We start from the raw sequence: 17,134 nt of genomic DNA on the forward strand, positions 1-17,134 counted from the left end.
TTTTCCAAAAACAAAGTTTTTCAGTTTCCATTTTCTTTTATATGAATATGTAATAAAGTATATAAATGAATTATTGCATATATCTCTTCGGATTTAAAGAAGACATTTGATTTAAAATTTATCTACAGAATTTGTTACGACTCGGAGAAAAAATTTAACTTAAAAATTTAGAAAATGTATAGTGTTGTATTGGAATAAAGACTTATTTAGCAGAACTCATACTCTTCATTCTACGACGGGAAAAAAATTAAAAACAACATTTTCAGAGAAATACCCCGATGTTATGCCTGTAGCGGGTTATACTCTTATATAGAAAAATTGGCCAGTTGGGTACTGTATTGGATGCAATAATAAAAATAAACACTACCTTTGGAGCCTCGGAAGCCCTTTCTTTATTTTTTGTATGTAATCAGTTGTATCACACGAAGTAGATATTTATTTAATTATGTTCCGTATTAACCTGTACCATTACCATTTATAGCACAAGGTGGCAAATTTTCTGCGGACGCCCATGTATCAAGGGCGTAAACTATGGAAAATTTAGAATTCAAAATAATAAATTACGTTTTGTGCGCCATCTTTCGGCAGGGGATTTACCTTCTACTTTTACTTTGAGAAGTACACGACGGTAATAAAGTAAGTTATTTCAAAGTTTCCCTCACTTTTCCCTCCAATTTGCAGCACCATCTTCAATAGTTAGTGCATTTGTTTTGATTGGCGTTGTACGATTAAAATTTGGCAAAACAGTGATTAAATTAAGTTAAAATTATGTACCACACGCCTAAGCGTAACAAAATAGACACAGCGGATGGTAGTGATGTTGATGTGTCACCTAATAATCGAATTTTGAAAACGAAAACCCTTAATATAGGAGACAAAGGACCGGTTAACGGAAGCCCAAGCTTGGGCGAGAAAAATGTATTGTCTCCTAGTGAAACACGAAGAGGTCGACCCAGTGCAGATTTATTAAATACATTAATTTTGGAAGGTTCTACATCCCCCAGTTCCATTAAATGTACCTATTGTGGACGGGTCTTTCCTAGGGAAAAGTCTCTACAAGCTCATTTAAGAACTCACACAGGTGAGGGGACATGTTGAACTTTAAATACTGCCGTTATTTAAATGCCTTGCTATCTCTGATGTTATTTAAAGACGTCGACTTCGTCAGAAGATACAATTATCGAAGTTACTTTTAATTTAATGTTATTTTATATAACTATAATGCATTTTATAGAATTAAAACAAATTTTTATAATTTTAACATCCAACAATTTGGATTAATATTAATAAAGGAATATTATTTGCATGGAAATGAGTAATTATATGAATGAAATATGTGTAGTTAATTAATAATATGATTAAAAATACAAATATCTAGATGAATTATGTTTAAAATTCAAAAAAGTTCTCTAAATACATGTTTTAGTGTAATTTTACCTCACATTAGGTATGATATTAAAACTAACCTCACTGCATTTTGCTTTTTTAGTTATATTTTTTATTTAAAAAATATATTTCAAACTACATTGATACTGATATTGTTTTTTCCGTAGGAGAAAAACCATATGTCTGTGACTACCCCCGTTGTACAAGAAAATTTGCTCAGTCAGGCCAATTAAAGACACATCAAAGACTCCACACTGGAGAAAAGCCCTTTATTTGTGCTGCACCAAATTGTTCACGTAGTTTTACCCATGCTAATCGTCACTGCCCAGATCATCCCGATTATACTTTAAAACGTTGCTCAGTAAAACCAGAGCCTAATCTTAATAAGAAATATGATGAAACTCATAATGCAGAAGTGAGGGAATGGCTTCAAAACTGGGATAGGTATGTACAATTTTTATATTAATTGCCTTATTTATATATCAACGTAATTGGTCAAAAAGCTATTTAATCTTTGATAAGAGTAGACTTTGGTGTCTAGAGCAGCAGTGGTTCCCAAAGAAGAAAAAAAGAGATCACATCGGGTCGAAAAATTTTATCAACCGAATAAAAAAATTGTATTTTTTCTTTAAAAAAAACACCAGAAATACTGTCCCATTTTCAAAAAAGACTGGCTTGTGGAATGTTAGTTCTGATTTTATTTAAATGAAGTGCATTAATGTTTTATAGATATTAACTCGCTTATGAACGGCATTCATTCTCCCTTCACTTTGATGGTACTTATATAGTTGATAAAGCAACACATGTACATTGGCGAACTGTTACGAGAAATAATATTCATAGGTATTGTATTACTGTAATATAGGGAATGATATATTAAGAGAAGAAAATGAAGTAAAAACGGTAAAACTATTCGAATGGTGCTGGTGAAGTAATTGTAAATATAATAATAAGTATATTCAAGTTGTACACTGAAAGTAATGCCATTAATAGCAGTAAATGTGCCCAGTGGCGGCTCGTGACATTGAGAATAGGTGAAACATATACATTGATTGACTAAAAAGGAAAAAAAAGCGCCGCTGGCGCTGGCAAAAATTTTCAAATTTTCAAGGTCAAACCCCTTTAAATGAATCTAGAAATTTTTAGTTGCATTTGCCATATTACCCAAAAACCTTCGTTCGTGGGAAGGATTTTCATTTAGATTTTATAAAAAATAGAAATATTAGTTCGGTTTGTGGACTTCTGCGAATATTAACTCACACCGTACATGTATGTTCCAAAGAACCTTTGTAGTTACGACAACCTCGCGTCACATAAATTGTTAAATCCCTTTTTATTTCACGCGCCCAACTTTACACCCACAATTAAACACGGCATACAAAAAAGTTTTTTTAAATGAACACTTTCACACAACCACTTATACTCCGAATACCATTCATTCCGAAACTTTCGAACGTACACGTTGTCTTTTGACCTTCCCCTTTTTTCCGTATCAAGAGAATAAGGCATGGGTCTCTAGCAATTTAAAAAATCTTTTTAATCCTCAATTTTCCATCTGGGAAATGGCATTTCCAATAAAATACATACTGGATCATATATAGAAAACATTTCTAAACCTATTATACCAAACAAATATTAACTAGGAACCGTTATAATCGTGCACTGGGCGACGCGTATTGTATAAACTGTTAAAGGCAGGTTAGGCAGGTGATGGTCGATGCTGTTTCAATTTCTGCGTCACTCGTTCTCCCATGCCGTAGTTTAATCCCGAGTTGGCCGCCACATTGCGATAACAACTGCAGTAAACAACACTACGAAGAGAAGCAGAATACAGACTGATTTCAATCTGCATCACTTGCATATACTATACGTTGTATGGTATGTACGAGATTGACGTTCACGCTCAAGCAAGGCAATGTTTATTTAGAAGGCGTTCATTGTGCAACTATTCTGTTTATTTTATTTAAAAAGTTTGGGAACCACTGGTCTAGAATGTACAGTTAGATGGTTTACATAGAACCATTTTACAGCAATCCAGTTTTCTTTATTACTGTGATGTTAAAGACGATGAAGTTGACCACAAGTTTTGTTCTAAATTCCTTACTTTGAGTACTAGTCTGCAAGTTCTATTTCAATTCAGTCAACATTGATTAAAACACAGTCTTTGGTTTGATTAAAATCAGTCTAAAAAGTAGATTTAGTATGGCTTAACTGTGATAGAAAATTAACATCATCGTTAAATTTCACGTAAACAATACAGTTACATATATATTTTTGGAGTTTGTCATGTTTCTTATTCTGTTTCATTTTTTTGGTAGACGAAACAAACCATCTAGTTCCAATGAAAATCTCGATACAACTCCTAAGAAGTCCATGTTTAAACGAGAAGAGTCGGTATTTAGTAGTGGGAGTTCTGCTTATTTTTCCAGCTGTTCGCAAACTAGTTTAACAGATGATATAGAAAATTCTCCAAAATCTGAATTGGAGGATCTCGAAACTTCTATTTGTAGTAACTCGGGTAGTTCCGAATCTGAAATGCAGAGTGAAACGTCGCCGAAAAGTTTACCTTCAGAATTGCCTAAAAAACGTTGGTTGCGTGAAGCCGTGCAGGATCAAAGTCTTTGGGATGCAACCAATGATCTTGCCTGCCCCATAAACTGGGGCGAAGATGTATTCGGTGAAGTGAATGATTCAGAGAAAAATACTGCGTTTGTACCTAAGATTATCAATGAAAATCAAAAACGTCCTTCTGTTCTTGTTTGTGTTCAAGGTGGTAAGAGCAAAGAAATTTCTAGTGATGAGATTCAAGGAGCTATGGCTCTTGTTGAGTTAAAAAATGGTTCAACTTGTAACTTTAATTACAGGATTTAGTAGTTACTTATACGTGTTGGTAGGTTGGTTTATATAGAAAAATTTCATATAGGAAAGTTGCAGTGCATATGGCATATATATTTTTAATACAATGACAGTTTACCACAAAATCATAGTTGTGGCAGATTCATAATAAAACTAATATACCAATATGTGGAATTCTAAACTTTCTTTATAACACATGGGTAGCGCAGTCAGTCAAGATAATATTTTATATAATAAAATTACTTTCTCCTGGCCTTTTATTTAATTTGATAACACGATGTATGAGATATTACCAGTAGATGCATATTAAGGCTGCTACTAACGTGTGTATTAACCAAATTTGTTAAAATATTCGTTTTATATGAAAAGCTTGTGTATTTTAATGTTGGTATGTAATACCAACTTAATCTTCACATATTTTAATGATTAACTAGTTTAATAATTAATCTAGTGCGAAAAATACTCATTTACATTTTGATTAACGATAGAGATATATTTAATTTTTCTTGAAATACTTGTACACTAGTATGCAACAAATTTACTATCATCCTTTCTTTTATTTTGTAAAATAGTCTTTATTACGAACACTGACCTCTATTAGAATATGGATTACTACTACAGCTTTAAAAGTTTTAGCCAAATTGCTCGTGCACAGGCAGCATTTGATTCTGCACATTTAATTATGTGTACAAACTATGTAGAGTATATATTACAGTTATATACGAAAAGTGAATGCCTGACGCAAAACTGTCACCGTCAATCATCGTCACCAAACAGCAACTAAATGTGCAGAATCTACTTGGGTTTCCTAATAGATGTAATATTTGTCACATAGACCTCTACTACACTCTATTCATATATGATAAAGATCAGTGACTGTAAATGAAAAATGAAAATTACGATGATGAAAGAACCACTCGCACAGTTAATGGAAATCGACAACCCGTCAAATTATCTGAAAATGAAATACGTTGCAGTTTGAGATGCCCAACACCCAAAAATGAATACTTATCGAGGTAACCGACATTGAAAGTGAGCAAGTCCCATCGCGCTTATACATAGTCTTTTTTACGGAAAGCCGTATGACTCTTCTCTCTCAATCTCTTTCTCTCTGAGAGAAACAAGATGAGATCGCTGATCATAAAGTCCTTTATTTGCAGTCTTTCGAGTTTTGGAAAACAAGTTTTAGAGCTGATGTAAGTTAGCATAATTATTATCTTATCATTAACGATTAACATTAATCTAGCAGCGGCAGCCTTAGACGACCTATGTCATTTAAGACATTACTATATGTTAATATAATCAAAGTTACGTATTCAATTTTTGTTTGAATTTCCAAAACAAATAAATAAAAACTTAAACTTCGTGTGACCTGAGAGATCAGTTATAACCAATTTTTATGAGATCCTGCCAACTGTTTATAATAGTTTTGTTAATTCCGCACGTTGGTTACCATTTTGTAGGTGCTGTTTAAAAATGTACATTATAATTGTTAGTTTTGAGACATAGAGTCCTTAAGGTAGCACGTTTGCATGCATTTTACTACATAAGGTTTACAGAAAGCTAAAACTGAAAAAAATATGTTTTTATACCAAAAACTGATAACTTACTACCTACATATATCGTGAAATATAAGTATTGGCTATCATTAAGTTTAATAGATGCACGTTGTGATAGGTACATATTTATTTAGTATGTTATTAGAATCAGTGTTTTAATATTGAATTTATGAATCGTATTGGCTTATGTCTCGAAACATTTTTATCAGTTAATAAACAGAATACACATACTTTATGTCCACTTTTTTGTTACGTCTACTTTTTTCCTTTGCGCTTGCCTTTTTCTTTCATTGTCTCTGATTTTTCTTCTTGACAAATTTGTTACTTTACATCCGTTTTTCTTATTTTATGCCTGCTTTTCAACTTTGCGCCCGCTTTCTTTTCTTTACGTTTGCTTTTTTTATTCCTTCAAAAATCTTCCCTTTGTTTCGAGAGGAAGGTGCCACATGTAAACTCTTCGTTTCTTTGAGAGAAGAGTCATACGGCTTTCTGTAAAAACGACTATGAATAAGCGTGGTGGGACTTATTCACTTTTAATGTTGTTTACCTCGATAAGTATTCATTTTTGGGTCTTGGATCCTTGACAATTTTATCCCAGACTACAACATATTTCATTTTCAGACAATTTGACGGGTTGCCGATTTCCATTAAATGTGTTTTCTTTTCTTTTACTCTTTATCAAATTCTATTCGAAGAATCACTTCAGGAATACATCAGATATTTACTTAAATACAGAGTATTTATGAAATAGTCGATATATTTTTTGCTGACAATTTATATGATTGCTTATAAATCACTATAAATAAAATAGGTGCCACACTATACCAACTTAAAATAGTAGTTTTTTTTATTATACCGTTAGTTTATTTACGTCTAAAATTCCATTTCTTCTACAATTGAAGTATTAATTCTAACAAAGGCATGTGCAACTTAGCCTAAAACCCTTTTTTTTCTTGTTTTTTTTTCCAAAATAAGTATTTTCTATATGAGCACCTGCAGTTAAAAGGTGAATACAGGTCTATTAATTATTGTGATAATTATTTATTTTTATTTTTTGGTGTTATTTTGTTATTGAAAGGAACTGTTTGTTAAAAAAGTTTGTTTCCTATGATTATGTATGCTTTATATTTTATATTATGTGATTAATTTAAGTTATTTATTCTTTTTTTAATTGTTAAGCATGGTAGTTGGATACTGTAACTTTTTAGATTTATAATGGACCACCATTGGATAGTAATAGAATTTTTCCATGCAGCATCAGTTCAATAAACTTCTTTTAACCCTCATTATATCTTATTATTCCAAAAATGGTTTCTAAAGCAAACTGAAAGAGGATTTTTCTAGCACACAGAAAATTACCTTCTTTTAGTGCATCTGCTCGTAAAAAATAAAACCAAATTTTATCTGATTACAAAATATATTAGAACAAGAATTAAATTCCTACAACTGTAACACAATCAGATTATTTAAATATATCAAACAGCTATTCTATAAAGTTTTAGTGATACATTGCTTATGGGGGCTATCTTTTTAATACAGCAGAACTAAACCGTAACATAAATATAAAAAGAACACAGGACGATATCACATGAAAAAAAAGCTTGTAATAGCAAGGAAATATTCAAGTATATAACATTTTTATTATAGTTTGACTAATTTATATACTTATCTACTTCAAATTGCACTGTGTCAAACAATTTTAAATGTATTTTTGTTTGAGTTAAAAACAAGGAAAGTGAATGTACCTTACTTAAACTAATTTTATAACAAACTTGCCATTTCCTGCTTCAAAAATAATAAAATGAGCAACAGTATTAATTATTCTATGTTAGTTCCACCTGCCTCATCGCCTATATCAAAGTCGGAACTTGATGTCTATAAAAAAAAAGATAAAAAAATATAATAAATTAAAAAATAAGTCATGTTTCCCATATGAACAATTTACTTCAAACATATTTCTCTAATTTTTTTTTGGTAGAATATATTTTAGAATTATGTACTAATAAGTAACATACGCCACTTTCACAAACAAAAAAGATAGGAAATTGTTCCACATTACATTAAACAACATGCAACATGCGGACTGCCATAAATAAGTGCAACACATTTTAAGTCGACACTCGCTATGGAAAATGTAAATAAAATACATTATTTACTTTTTGTAAAAACCCCACTGGATAAATACACAAAATTGATATTTCATGCAAAACTAATTAAAGAAAAAATTCCTACTCCAATTCCTTGCAATGACAATGTAAATAAATAACAATGAAATACGATTTGAAATTAATTTCAGATATACTTTTAGTTATTATTGTTCTACAAAAGAAAGAAAATTTGAAGTACCATAAAAATCTTTTAGAACGATTGTTTCTTCGTATCACAAGATGATTCAGTGAAAGATCTGGCAGTGTTAAAGCTGAAAATTAATTGTATATTTGTTTATACAATAATATAGTTTTATGTTGTGTCTGTACCCCAAATATTAAACAATTAATATTAAATGAATAAAATTGACTGTAACTATCTACACTACAAAAAAGGACGGCTATCTTCTAATCACTTGTAAAGGATGAGGAAAAACAGGATAAGGTTTGGATGCCTTTAAAACAAACACAACTTGTGTAATTCTATACTTATTTCTTATTAATCAAAATAATTACTTAAATCTGCTGCATCAACTGAAAATAAAATACTAATGGTCGGTAACCACCAACCTAATTTTTAAGAGGTTATACATGCTGATTAAAAAAAGTGTTTCAGTTACATACTCTGAAACTTTCAAAGGAAGATTCTGACAGATTTATCGTTGCTGAATAATTTTCCTTGTCCTAGAAATAAAAAAAAAATAACATATAAATACCAGAAATAACTTGTACAAATTCTGAATGGAATACGTAATACAATTACCTCTTCTTCAGTTATTAATTCTGGACATGTACTGAATTTTTGAAGTAGGACCTCTCTTGGAGCAAGAGAATCAAGCACCTTCCGTTTAATTTCTGGTTGACGAGACGGCGTGTCACCTTCATGTTTTATAGAAACAACTTTGTTTAAAAATTCTTCAGATAGTATCTCGTTAGTGCTTTTAATAAAACGTATAAATGAATTGTCTTCTTGTCGCTTATCATCGATCATATAGCCAATACGACTATTTAATGATTCATAGTTAGAATTTATAGATGTTGTTACGTCCTGCACATGTGATATGACTGTCTTACTTAGGGTCTCCAATGCATTATTACTACCCTAAAAGAAAACAACAAAAGTTATATTATTTGTTTTTATTTATTTCAGTCACGATCAACAAATCTTATGAAATACTTACTATTTTGTATAATTCTTCCAATTTACTCGCTTCAGAAGTCACGTTTTCACCAAATTTCTTCACTTCATCTAATACCTCATCTAAATTTTCATGTGATGGTAAGTTTGTATTTAGTTCTGTGCAGGCACCTACAAACTGCAAAATAAAAATAATAAATTTTCCCTTAAAAGAAGTTCATGAAAATAACTAATTGACCAAAGTACATTACATTTTCAGTGACTTTATCCACTTCATTCCTGGATTCATTTGTTAATACTATTAGTTCAGATAATAGTTTCTCCTCTCTATTCCCTTGACGCTTTGAAATAATTTCTTTTAATGAATTTATTTGACTTAGTATTGACTTATCTTTTTGTCTACGTTTTTCATACATTATTTCTTCCTCTTTTTTTCGAGTTAATATTTCTTCTTCTAAATGCTCAATAATATTAAAAAGTTCCGTATCTTCTTGATTAAATAAGTCACTAATTTTTGTTACCATATTATAAACAGCTGCTTGAAACTGAAAGAAACGTGTAAATCCAAGTTTACATTTTACTTTATTTAACTGCTACAAAAAATATAACAAAAGCGTGATATTTCAACAGTCTCCATATAAAACATAAATGTTTTCGTTTAATGTTAACTTAATATGTTGCTTGCTTAATTTTAGAGATGAATTTCAAGAGAAATTTACTAGGCAAGCCTGGAACTTTGAAGGAATTGCAAAGAATTCTAGGAATATCAATGTGAAAGAAATATGATATAAAAAATTTAAGCCCTAGTTTATACACGAATTACTGTATTTCTACATATAAAAACACAGTCTTTCAGTTACCTAAAAATACATATGGAATAAAGGGAAAACTCTCGATGGGCCGCGGCCCGAAAGAGCCGCTTGGCTTAGATATATTTATATATATATATTTATATATTTTTATTTATTTATATATTTCAAAAATTTAGTCGCTTTTTAAACTTTATGTTTTTTTTTGGGGCAATTTATTTAAGAGACATGCAAGTTAAACCACAGATGCTTTTGGGATAAAGGAAGTTCATTATTTGCAAAACCGCAAACAGGCGTGAGTTAAACTTTAATAGGCAGGGAAAAGCAAGTAATATATAGTAAAACCTATACTATCAATACTATAGTAAAACCAAAGGTAGGTGAGTAAACCTTATATAGGCTGGGGAAAGCGAGTTCAATAGTCATAAAACCGCAGATAGGCGTATTACTTCTAGTTTTATCTTATTAACAGACTTTATTATGTTTTATAAACCGAGAGAAGAATAAAGTGTATAAAGCATAACAATATTGATATTTTTTACTTTTATAATATTGATAATAATTCTAATAGTATAAATGACATTAAAAAGTTAAATCCAAACTAAATCAAATTTTAAAAATTTGAAAGTTGAAAGAAATTTGAAAGATAAAATAAAATTTTTAATTTAATTAAAAAAAAACTTTCAAATAAAATAAAAATTGAATATTTTTCTTTTTGTTTTTTCCTATCACGTTTCAATGAACAATTTAATAGAACAATTGCAGAAAATAAAGAAATTTAATCATAAAAATTACATTAGTCCACAGTCCATACTTATAGTAAAATCCTCTTTGGGAGCGTGACTTGTATCCGCTGGATAAATACAAATTTCAGTTTATTTAATAATAAAGACGAGGTATGGATTGTGCACATATTATATTGTGCACAGTGCGCACATAATACATAGAGAGCGTGCCACCCCGTGTATAACGTGCACAATTCTTATGTGCACAATCCATACCTCGCCATAAAAAAACTGTAGCAGATTTGGAGCAAAAAATTGTAGCTGTCACCATAAAAAACGATTTACTTCGAATTAGCACCATTTTTTAAACTTGTGTTTTGTTTTTGCAAAACATATAATTAAAGGTAACAGGACAAATTGTTCTATGGATTTTTTCTTTTCCATAAAAAGTCATAATTTTTAGTTTTAATACAAAATTTAGTTAAAAAGGACAACATTTTTTGAAAACTTTGCATTTTGCATAATTTATATCAGTGAATGATTTAATACCTTCGAATGTTAAAAGGCAATCAAAGTAAAGAAAAACAAAAAAATCTTGCAAAAACTGTGCTGTGTGCTGCTATAGAATTTTAAACAAGTATAATCTTCTGACGGGCATTTATCCAACGCTTAGTTTAGCATACGAATATCTCCTAAATCTTTCTTTTACGCAGATGGCTTGGGAGCGATCGTTTAGTATTTTAAAATTTATCAAAAATCAGTTGCGTAATTCCATCGGACAAGAAAAATTAGAAGCCTTTATACTTATGAACTCTGAAAAAGATATTTTAAGCAAGATCACGATTGACGCAGTAATTGACTTACTAACTTCAAAACATCCAAGTTTTAGAAATAAGCTTTTACTATAATATTATTTTCAGATTTGTCAGATGCATTTTAAACGAAATTGCTGAAATTATTAAAATTAAGTTTCACATGTATGTAATTCTTTTGTATACTATATGGTTAATACCTATGATTTAACAATATGCTTTCCTTGGTTTTATATTCGTACAAATAATTGTGGTTTATTCTAGAATTAAGTTCTTAGATTACAGCTCTCATATTTTCATGTCTTATTTAATTAGAATACAAAATCGTATTCTATGGTTCAAGCTTGATGGATTTAGAAAAGTCTAGTAAAAAGTTACCGAGTAAAGCGCTTAAAAGTAGTCGAATGCAAGGTAAAATTATCCACTGAAAAAAAATAAAAGAAATCATAAACTAATTGATTGATAAAATAAATAATACATTTAAAAATTTTCAATCTTCTCAACTTTGGAAAACTCGACATAAATGACTATTTCAAAACTGTACACTAGAAAAACCCGTTTACTTTTTACTATTATGCAAGCCAAGTCAGTTTAGAATTTTTTTAGGGCCGCTATACTCCACGGTTGAAATTATAGAGAGTGACTCATCGCTAGCTTTTGGACTACTAAGGGGGATGAAGGGTGCCGGGAACGAAAATCCATTGGCGTGTCTGCGTAAAAGGCAACAAGATATAGAAAATATTGAAAAAAGATAATAAAACAACATCTAATATTTTTTACGGTTTGCTATAACCGGCACTTTGATCCATTTTAATTATTAAAGTATTTTAGAACGTCCCAGTTGTGTTTTATTATTTTATAAATTTATTATAGCCATGGAATTAGACCCCTCGTCTACGCTTATGCGATGACGTTTCTCAGGACGGGTAAATCAAGTCCGTTTACAACCACTAAAAAAGCATTTCCCTATTCCCTACCAAGTGCAAAAGACAGAGATAGAATATAGATCGACGTTCAGTGTAACTCAGTCTATAGACGATTATAGATTCTATCGATGTGCGTAGCGAGCGGCACAAAGATAAATAATATTGAATCGTTATAAAAATCATTTTATATTTTATACGCGTTATGGTAATAGTGTTTTTATATTATGTCTGAGTCACTCTCTATAATTTCGACCGCGGAGTATAGTTTGAAAAATTCCCGGACCACTTTTTTCTCCCAGTCCGGCGCTGTTAGAATTTTAATACTACATCAGTTTGGAAAGTGACTGTTGAAAATTAAAATATTTAAATGTCTTCTAAATAAAAAACTTACCCTTTCAAAAACTTGATTAATAGCTGTAGGGAACTGTAATACATCATTTGAGAATTTACGATGACCATCAGAAAAAACATTAAATTTTAATTTCATTTCTGAAATTTGTTTCCTAGTAACAAATAAAAAATCTTTCAATATTCGAAGAACACTTTCCTTTATTGGCAAGTCCTGAATCAAACTTCTATCAAAATTTTCAAAAATATTTTTTAAGGTAACTAAAGGGGTTTGAAGTGCAACTTTGAACTCGACGATGTCTTCTTGACATAACCTGCACATCTTATCATCCATACTAGTTATATAGTTTCTCTCCTCAGTTAATTCGTTTAGCATATCCAATACTTTGGCAACAGCTGCACGTGCGTTAGTTTCATTTGCTTTATTTATATGATACTGAGTTTCTAGCTTGCGTTGTAATATGTTAGTTTGTTCTGAAAGCATTTCAGATGTTTTAAGTAAATCCTGAGCCTCCTTTTGCAATTGACTAGCTTCCTGTTCATATGTTCGTGAAACGAAGCGCTCTCTCTTGAGGCTGATTTTTTTTTGTTTAATGTCTTGTTCTAACTTATCTAATATTTCTCTAGATTTTTCACACAGCTCAACAGTGCTATCATATTCTTCATTTTTGGCTTTTATTTGGCTCTCTAAAAAAAAACAGATTAGGATATGTATTAAATATAAAGTATATTTTTATGAAATTTACTTACCCAATTCTTCAATATGCTTATTTTTTTCCTTTAAAACATCTCCAAATGAAAGTTTGTCACCCCTTAAAGCCTCCAGTTCTTCCACTATAGTACTATAATTATCTTTACTTATATAAAAGCCTACTTCATTACGACATGCTTCAAGATCTAATTCTAAACGCTTTATCGTATTAAAAAGACTGTCAATGATTTGGTTCTGACTAAGCTTTTCATTAACTGTCGGTGAATTCTTTATATCTCTAGCACGACAAGCATATTCTAACGTACTTAATGTTTCATCAACTGAATTTGAAGCAGGGGAAATAGTTGCAACAATACAGGTTTTGGTATGACCACCTAAACTATCCTGCAAAATTCTAGTTAACTTTGAATCTCTGTATGGAACATGTTTTTTAGATTTATCGGCAAGAGCGTGAATAACTCTTCCAAGAGTTAATAATGACCTATTTATATTGGCTAGTTCTACAGCTCTCATATCTTTGCAACCAGATCGAGCGATGTTCTCACTCCCGGCTAAGTCAACAAAATTAATTTTTCCGGTTTTCAAAATCTCTTCATTAGAAGACGTGCTTTCTTTCGTGAATACTGTTATAGTAAATACAGTGTGAGATCGAGAACTCTGATGGTTCATAAGGGTTGGCGCAGTTTGTCTTTTTATGTTACCTTTTAGTAACTGTTTACAAATTCCTTCGCTATCGCTAATGTTAACCTCTGTTAGACCTTGGATAAAAATTGAGCCCTTCATATCATTGTATATGCTAGAAAAAAAAAAGCACATACCTAGTAAAATAAAAAGTTAAAGGAAGTTGATAACACGTATCCACAAAAAGATGTAAATGACAACGTTAATACTGCATAAATATTTTAATTTGAAAAGAACTTCAAAAGATGTATTGAAAACTATCTAGGCTTAAATTAGAACTACAGTTATATGAACAACGTATACATCCAATTTTCTACACATTTAGTGAAGTATTTATAAATATGTTTGCTCTTACTTAAGAGGGGTATCATCATCACAGAGTAAGTCACGAATTTCTTCATTATACAATTCCAAATATGAAACCTTTACCGATTTCTCAGGTCTATTGGAGGGTAAAACATCAAAAATATGTGTAGCAGCTCTTGGAATAATTCCCGAATCAATGTCCTTAAAAAAGACATACAGACAATAAAAATTATATTTATCTTAGCTTTGATCTTACTTCTTTCCAGTTACTGAGACTTTCACTCTTATTGCCAGTCATAGTATAAGTTTTCCCAGAGCCGGTTTGGCCATAAGCAAAAACAGTACAATTATAACCAGATACAACGTCTGGAATCATAGGTGCAACAACATGTTGGTATACTTCAATTTGGTTTGAATCGGGTTTAAACACTCGATCAAACTGAAATCTTTTATCTTTAGCCAAGATATCCTTTTGAGACAAGTATTTAATTATCGCTTTCACATTAGCATCTATTTCTTGTTTACTCAAGGGCCTGAAACAGACACAATTGTTATAAATTAGTATTTACATTGTATTCTATCCAATTAGGTTAAAGAAATCACAGCCTAAATACAAACCTAACTCGAACCACTACTTTTATATTCTGTTTTTCGGCTACAGTAGCTTTCTTTCTGGGAGGTATAACTAGCAATTGTGCCATTTTTTATTTGCACAAAAATATCACATTAAACACAACAAAAATCGTTGGCTCAAAACTTAAATGCGGCGTCAACTGAAACTTTTAAATAATTAGAATTGCAACGTAATAAAAACAAAATTACTAGTATCAGACTAGATCAGCGTTGCCAATTGTACATACACCACCTGTGATCTGTGGTCTGTGATACTGATCGTATGTGTTGACGAAAGATCTCACTAATAGATGGCGCTGTTGTACGATTAATAAAAAAATTACATTTTTTCGATATCAAAAACGTGATATGTATTTCACATTCCCGTTACTGTATTTTATGTTGTATTTTGTATTATGATGCTCGGTTTCAAGTTTCTACAAAACTTTACTAGAGGCAGCCTTCAATGCTAAATGAGCGAACAGACGTGCGGGAGAGAAAGCAATTAAAAGTATAAGCTATCTCTCTCACTCCGTAAATTTTATTGGTTGAGAATGAGACCCCGCGATACCCCTCCAGCACACACATTACGGAGTGAGAGAGATAACTTTTAGTTTTATTTGCTTTCTCTCTCGCACGTCTATTCGCTCATTTAGCATTGAAGGCATGGAGACTAGATAAGGAGCACGAACTCATACGGAAAAATTGACAAAATTTGTCCAAGAAATGGCAGAAGTTGGGGTGGCGCTAGTGTTCCATATGACCCAAATGAATGTAGCTTCATAAATACGAGTGAAGTAAGCAAATAACCAATTTTATTTNTGATGCTCGGTTTCAAGTTTCTACAAAACTTTACTAGAGGCAGCCTTCAATGCTAAATGAGCGAACAGACGTGCGGGAGAGAAAGCAATTAAAAGTACAAGCTATCTCTCTCACTCCGTAAATTTTATTGGTTGAGAATGAGACCCCGCGATTCCCCTCCTGCACACACATTACGGAGTGAGAGAGATAGCTTTTAGTTTTATTTGCTTTCTCTCTCGCACGTCTATTCGCTCATTTAGCATTGAAGGCCTGCCTCAGTGCCTCTAGTAGGTATATGCCCGAAGGGAAAATCTAAATTTTTTTAGTAGCCATATTAGTCTAAAGCCAGACAAACAAAATAATGTCAAGTTAAAAATGTGGAATAAATAGTAATTTAGTAAATATACGAAAGAATATATGTATTATTTAAGTGATAATCAGAAATCTCAAGTGATTAATTAATTAACTACCTAATTTAAGTTAATAATAGTTATTGCGATAGTCTGTTTTTTACTGATGATTTTTCTAAAAAACAAACTGATTAACGTATGACAAGTTATTTTTTAATAACTTCCAGTCTAGTAATTATAGAGGTAATAGCCAATAGCATTCAGTTACAGATATTCTGTTCTTTGTACAGTAATTCAGCTTTTAATTCAGAAGAAGAAGAAGAAATGTTATGCTTCTTGCATACTTTTAGGATACTATCAAATATGTATGTACAGGGTCGGAAAGTCCCCATGGTTCATCGGCCGTTACGTGAGAGCGATAAAGTCATAGAAATCCGTGCGATAGAGAAAGATGGCTATAATGAAGGCGTCTAATAGTCATCGCCCATTTCGCCCTTCCACAAATAAGGTCCACTTCTTATTTGTGGAAGGGCGAAATGGGCGGTGACTATTAGACTATTAGCCATCTTTCTCCATCGCACGGATTCCTATCACTTACTTTATTGCTCTCACGTAACGGCGGATGAACCATGGGGATTTTCCGACCCTGCATATTGAAAATATCAAATATTTTATACCGGTTACCATCCGACGAAAAGCATCCATTGATTAAATGCTTAATAGAAATATAAATCTTTTTATTTTCATTTGACTTTTACCATCAACTAAACTAAGCCACTACAAAAAAATCTGTTGAAAATTCATAGGTATTTTATTGCTTAGGGTATATACTACTGGAGGCAGCGTCTCAGTGGTCGAGAGTGTAGCGGAGGTTAACAGAGAGAGAGGTATAGGAGAGAAATTGCTATCTCTCTCTAGCAGCACGCGATTGCATGTTGCTAGAGAGAGATAGCAAATACACTCCGA

General features: G+C 31.5%; 2 protein-coding genes across 2 annotated transcripts; one reads left to right on the top strand and one right to left on the bottom strand.

Moving 5' to 3' along the window:
• The first annotated feature begins 706 nt into the window (after nt 1-706).
• LOC108906288 (pair-rule protein odd-paired) lies at nt 707-6,902 on the top strand. The gene is made up of 3 exons (XM_018709512.2): nt 707-1,081; nt 1,554-1,830; nt 3,705-6,902. The coding sequence occupies exons 1-3, from the start codon at nt 769-771 to the stop codon at nt 4,255-4,257; spliced, it is 1,143 nt and encodes a 380-aa protein (XP_018565028.1). The 5' UTR covers nt 707-768; the 3' UTR covers nt 4,258-6,902.
• A 346-nt stretch (nt 6,903-7,248) lies between these two features.
• Nucleotides 7,249-15,141, bottom strand: LOC108906239 (kinesin-like protein Klp61F). Its single transcript, XM_018709452.1, has 10 exons — nt 15,024-15,141; nt 14,662-14,938; nt 14,455-14,606; nt 13,457-14,214; nt 12,750-13,393; nt 9,338-9,631; nt 9,130-9,264; nt 8,712-9,050; nt 8,573-8,632; nt 7,249-7,676 (listed from the first exon to the last, which is right to left on the bottom strand). The coding sequence occupies exons 1-10, from the start codon at nt 15,104-15,106 to the stop codon at nt 7,620-7,622; spliced, it is 2,799 nt and encodes a 932-aa protein (XP_018564968.1). The 5' UTR covers nt 15,107-15,141; the 3' UTR covers nt 7,249-7,619.
• Between the last annotated feature and the right edge of the window lie 1,993 nt (nt 15,142-17,134).

This window comes from Anoplophora glabripennis, unplaced genomic scaffold, assembly GCF_000390285.2.
Source record: "Anoplophora glabripennis isolate ALB-LARVAE unplaced genomic scaffold, Agla_2.0 scaffold32, whole genome shotgun sequence".
In the NCBI taxonomy this organism is placed as follows: Eukaryota; Metazoa; Arthropoda; class Insecta; order Coleoptera; family Cerambycidae; genus Anoplophora; species Anoplophora glabripennis.

What these genes read in the sequence shown, in the direction of transcription:
- LOC108906288 (XM_018709512.2), top strand. Translation starts at nt 769, where the DNA reads ATGTACCACACGCCTAAGCGTAACAAAATAGACACAGCGGATGGTAGT. An exon ending in TCATTTAAGAACTCACACAG is followed by an intron (nt 1,082 to 1,553) that starts GTGAGGGGACAT and finishes TTTTTTCCGTAG; the next exon opens with GAGAAAAACCATATGTCTGT. An exon ending in TGGCTTCAAAACTGGGATAG is followed by an intron (nt 1,831 to 3,704) that starts GTATGTACAATT and finishes TTTTTTTGGTAG; the next exon opens with ACGAAACAAACCATCTAGTT.
- LOC108906239 (XM_018709452.1), bottom strand. Translation starts at nt 15,106, where the DNA reads ATGGCACAATTGCTAGTTATACCTCCCAGAAAGAAAGCTACTGTAGCC. An exon ending in TGGATAAAGTCACTGAAAAT is followed by an intron (nt 9,265 to 9,337) that starts GTAATGTACTTT and finishes TTTATTTTGCAG; the next exon opens with TTTGTAGGTGCCTGCACAGA. An exon ending in TGGAAGAATTATACAAAATA is followed by an intron (nt 9,051 to 9,129) that starts GTAAGTATTTCA and finishes GTTTTCTTTTAG; the next exon opens with GGTAGTAATAATGCATTGGA.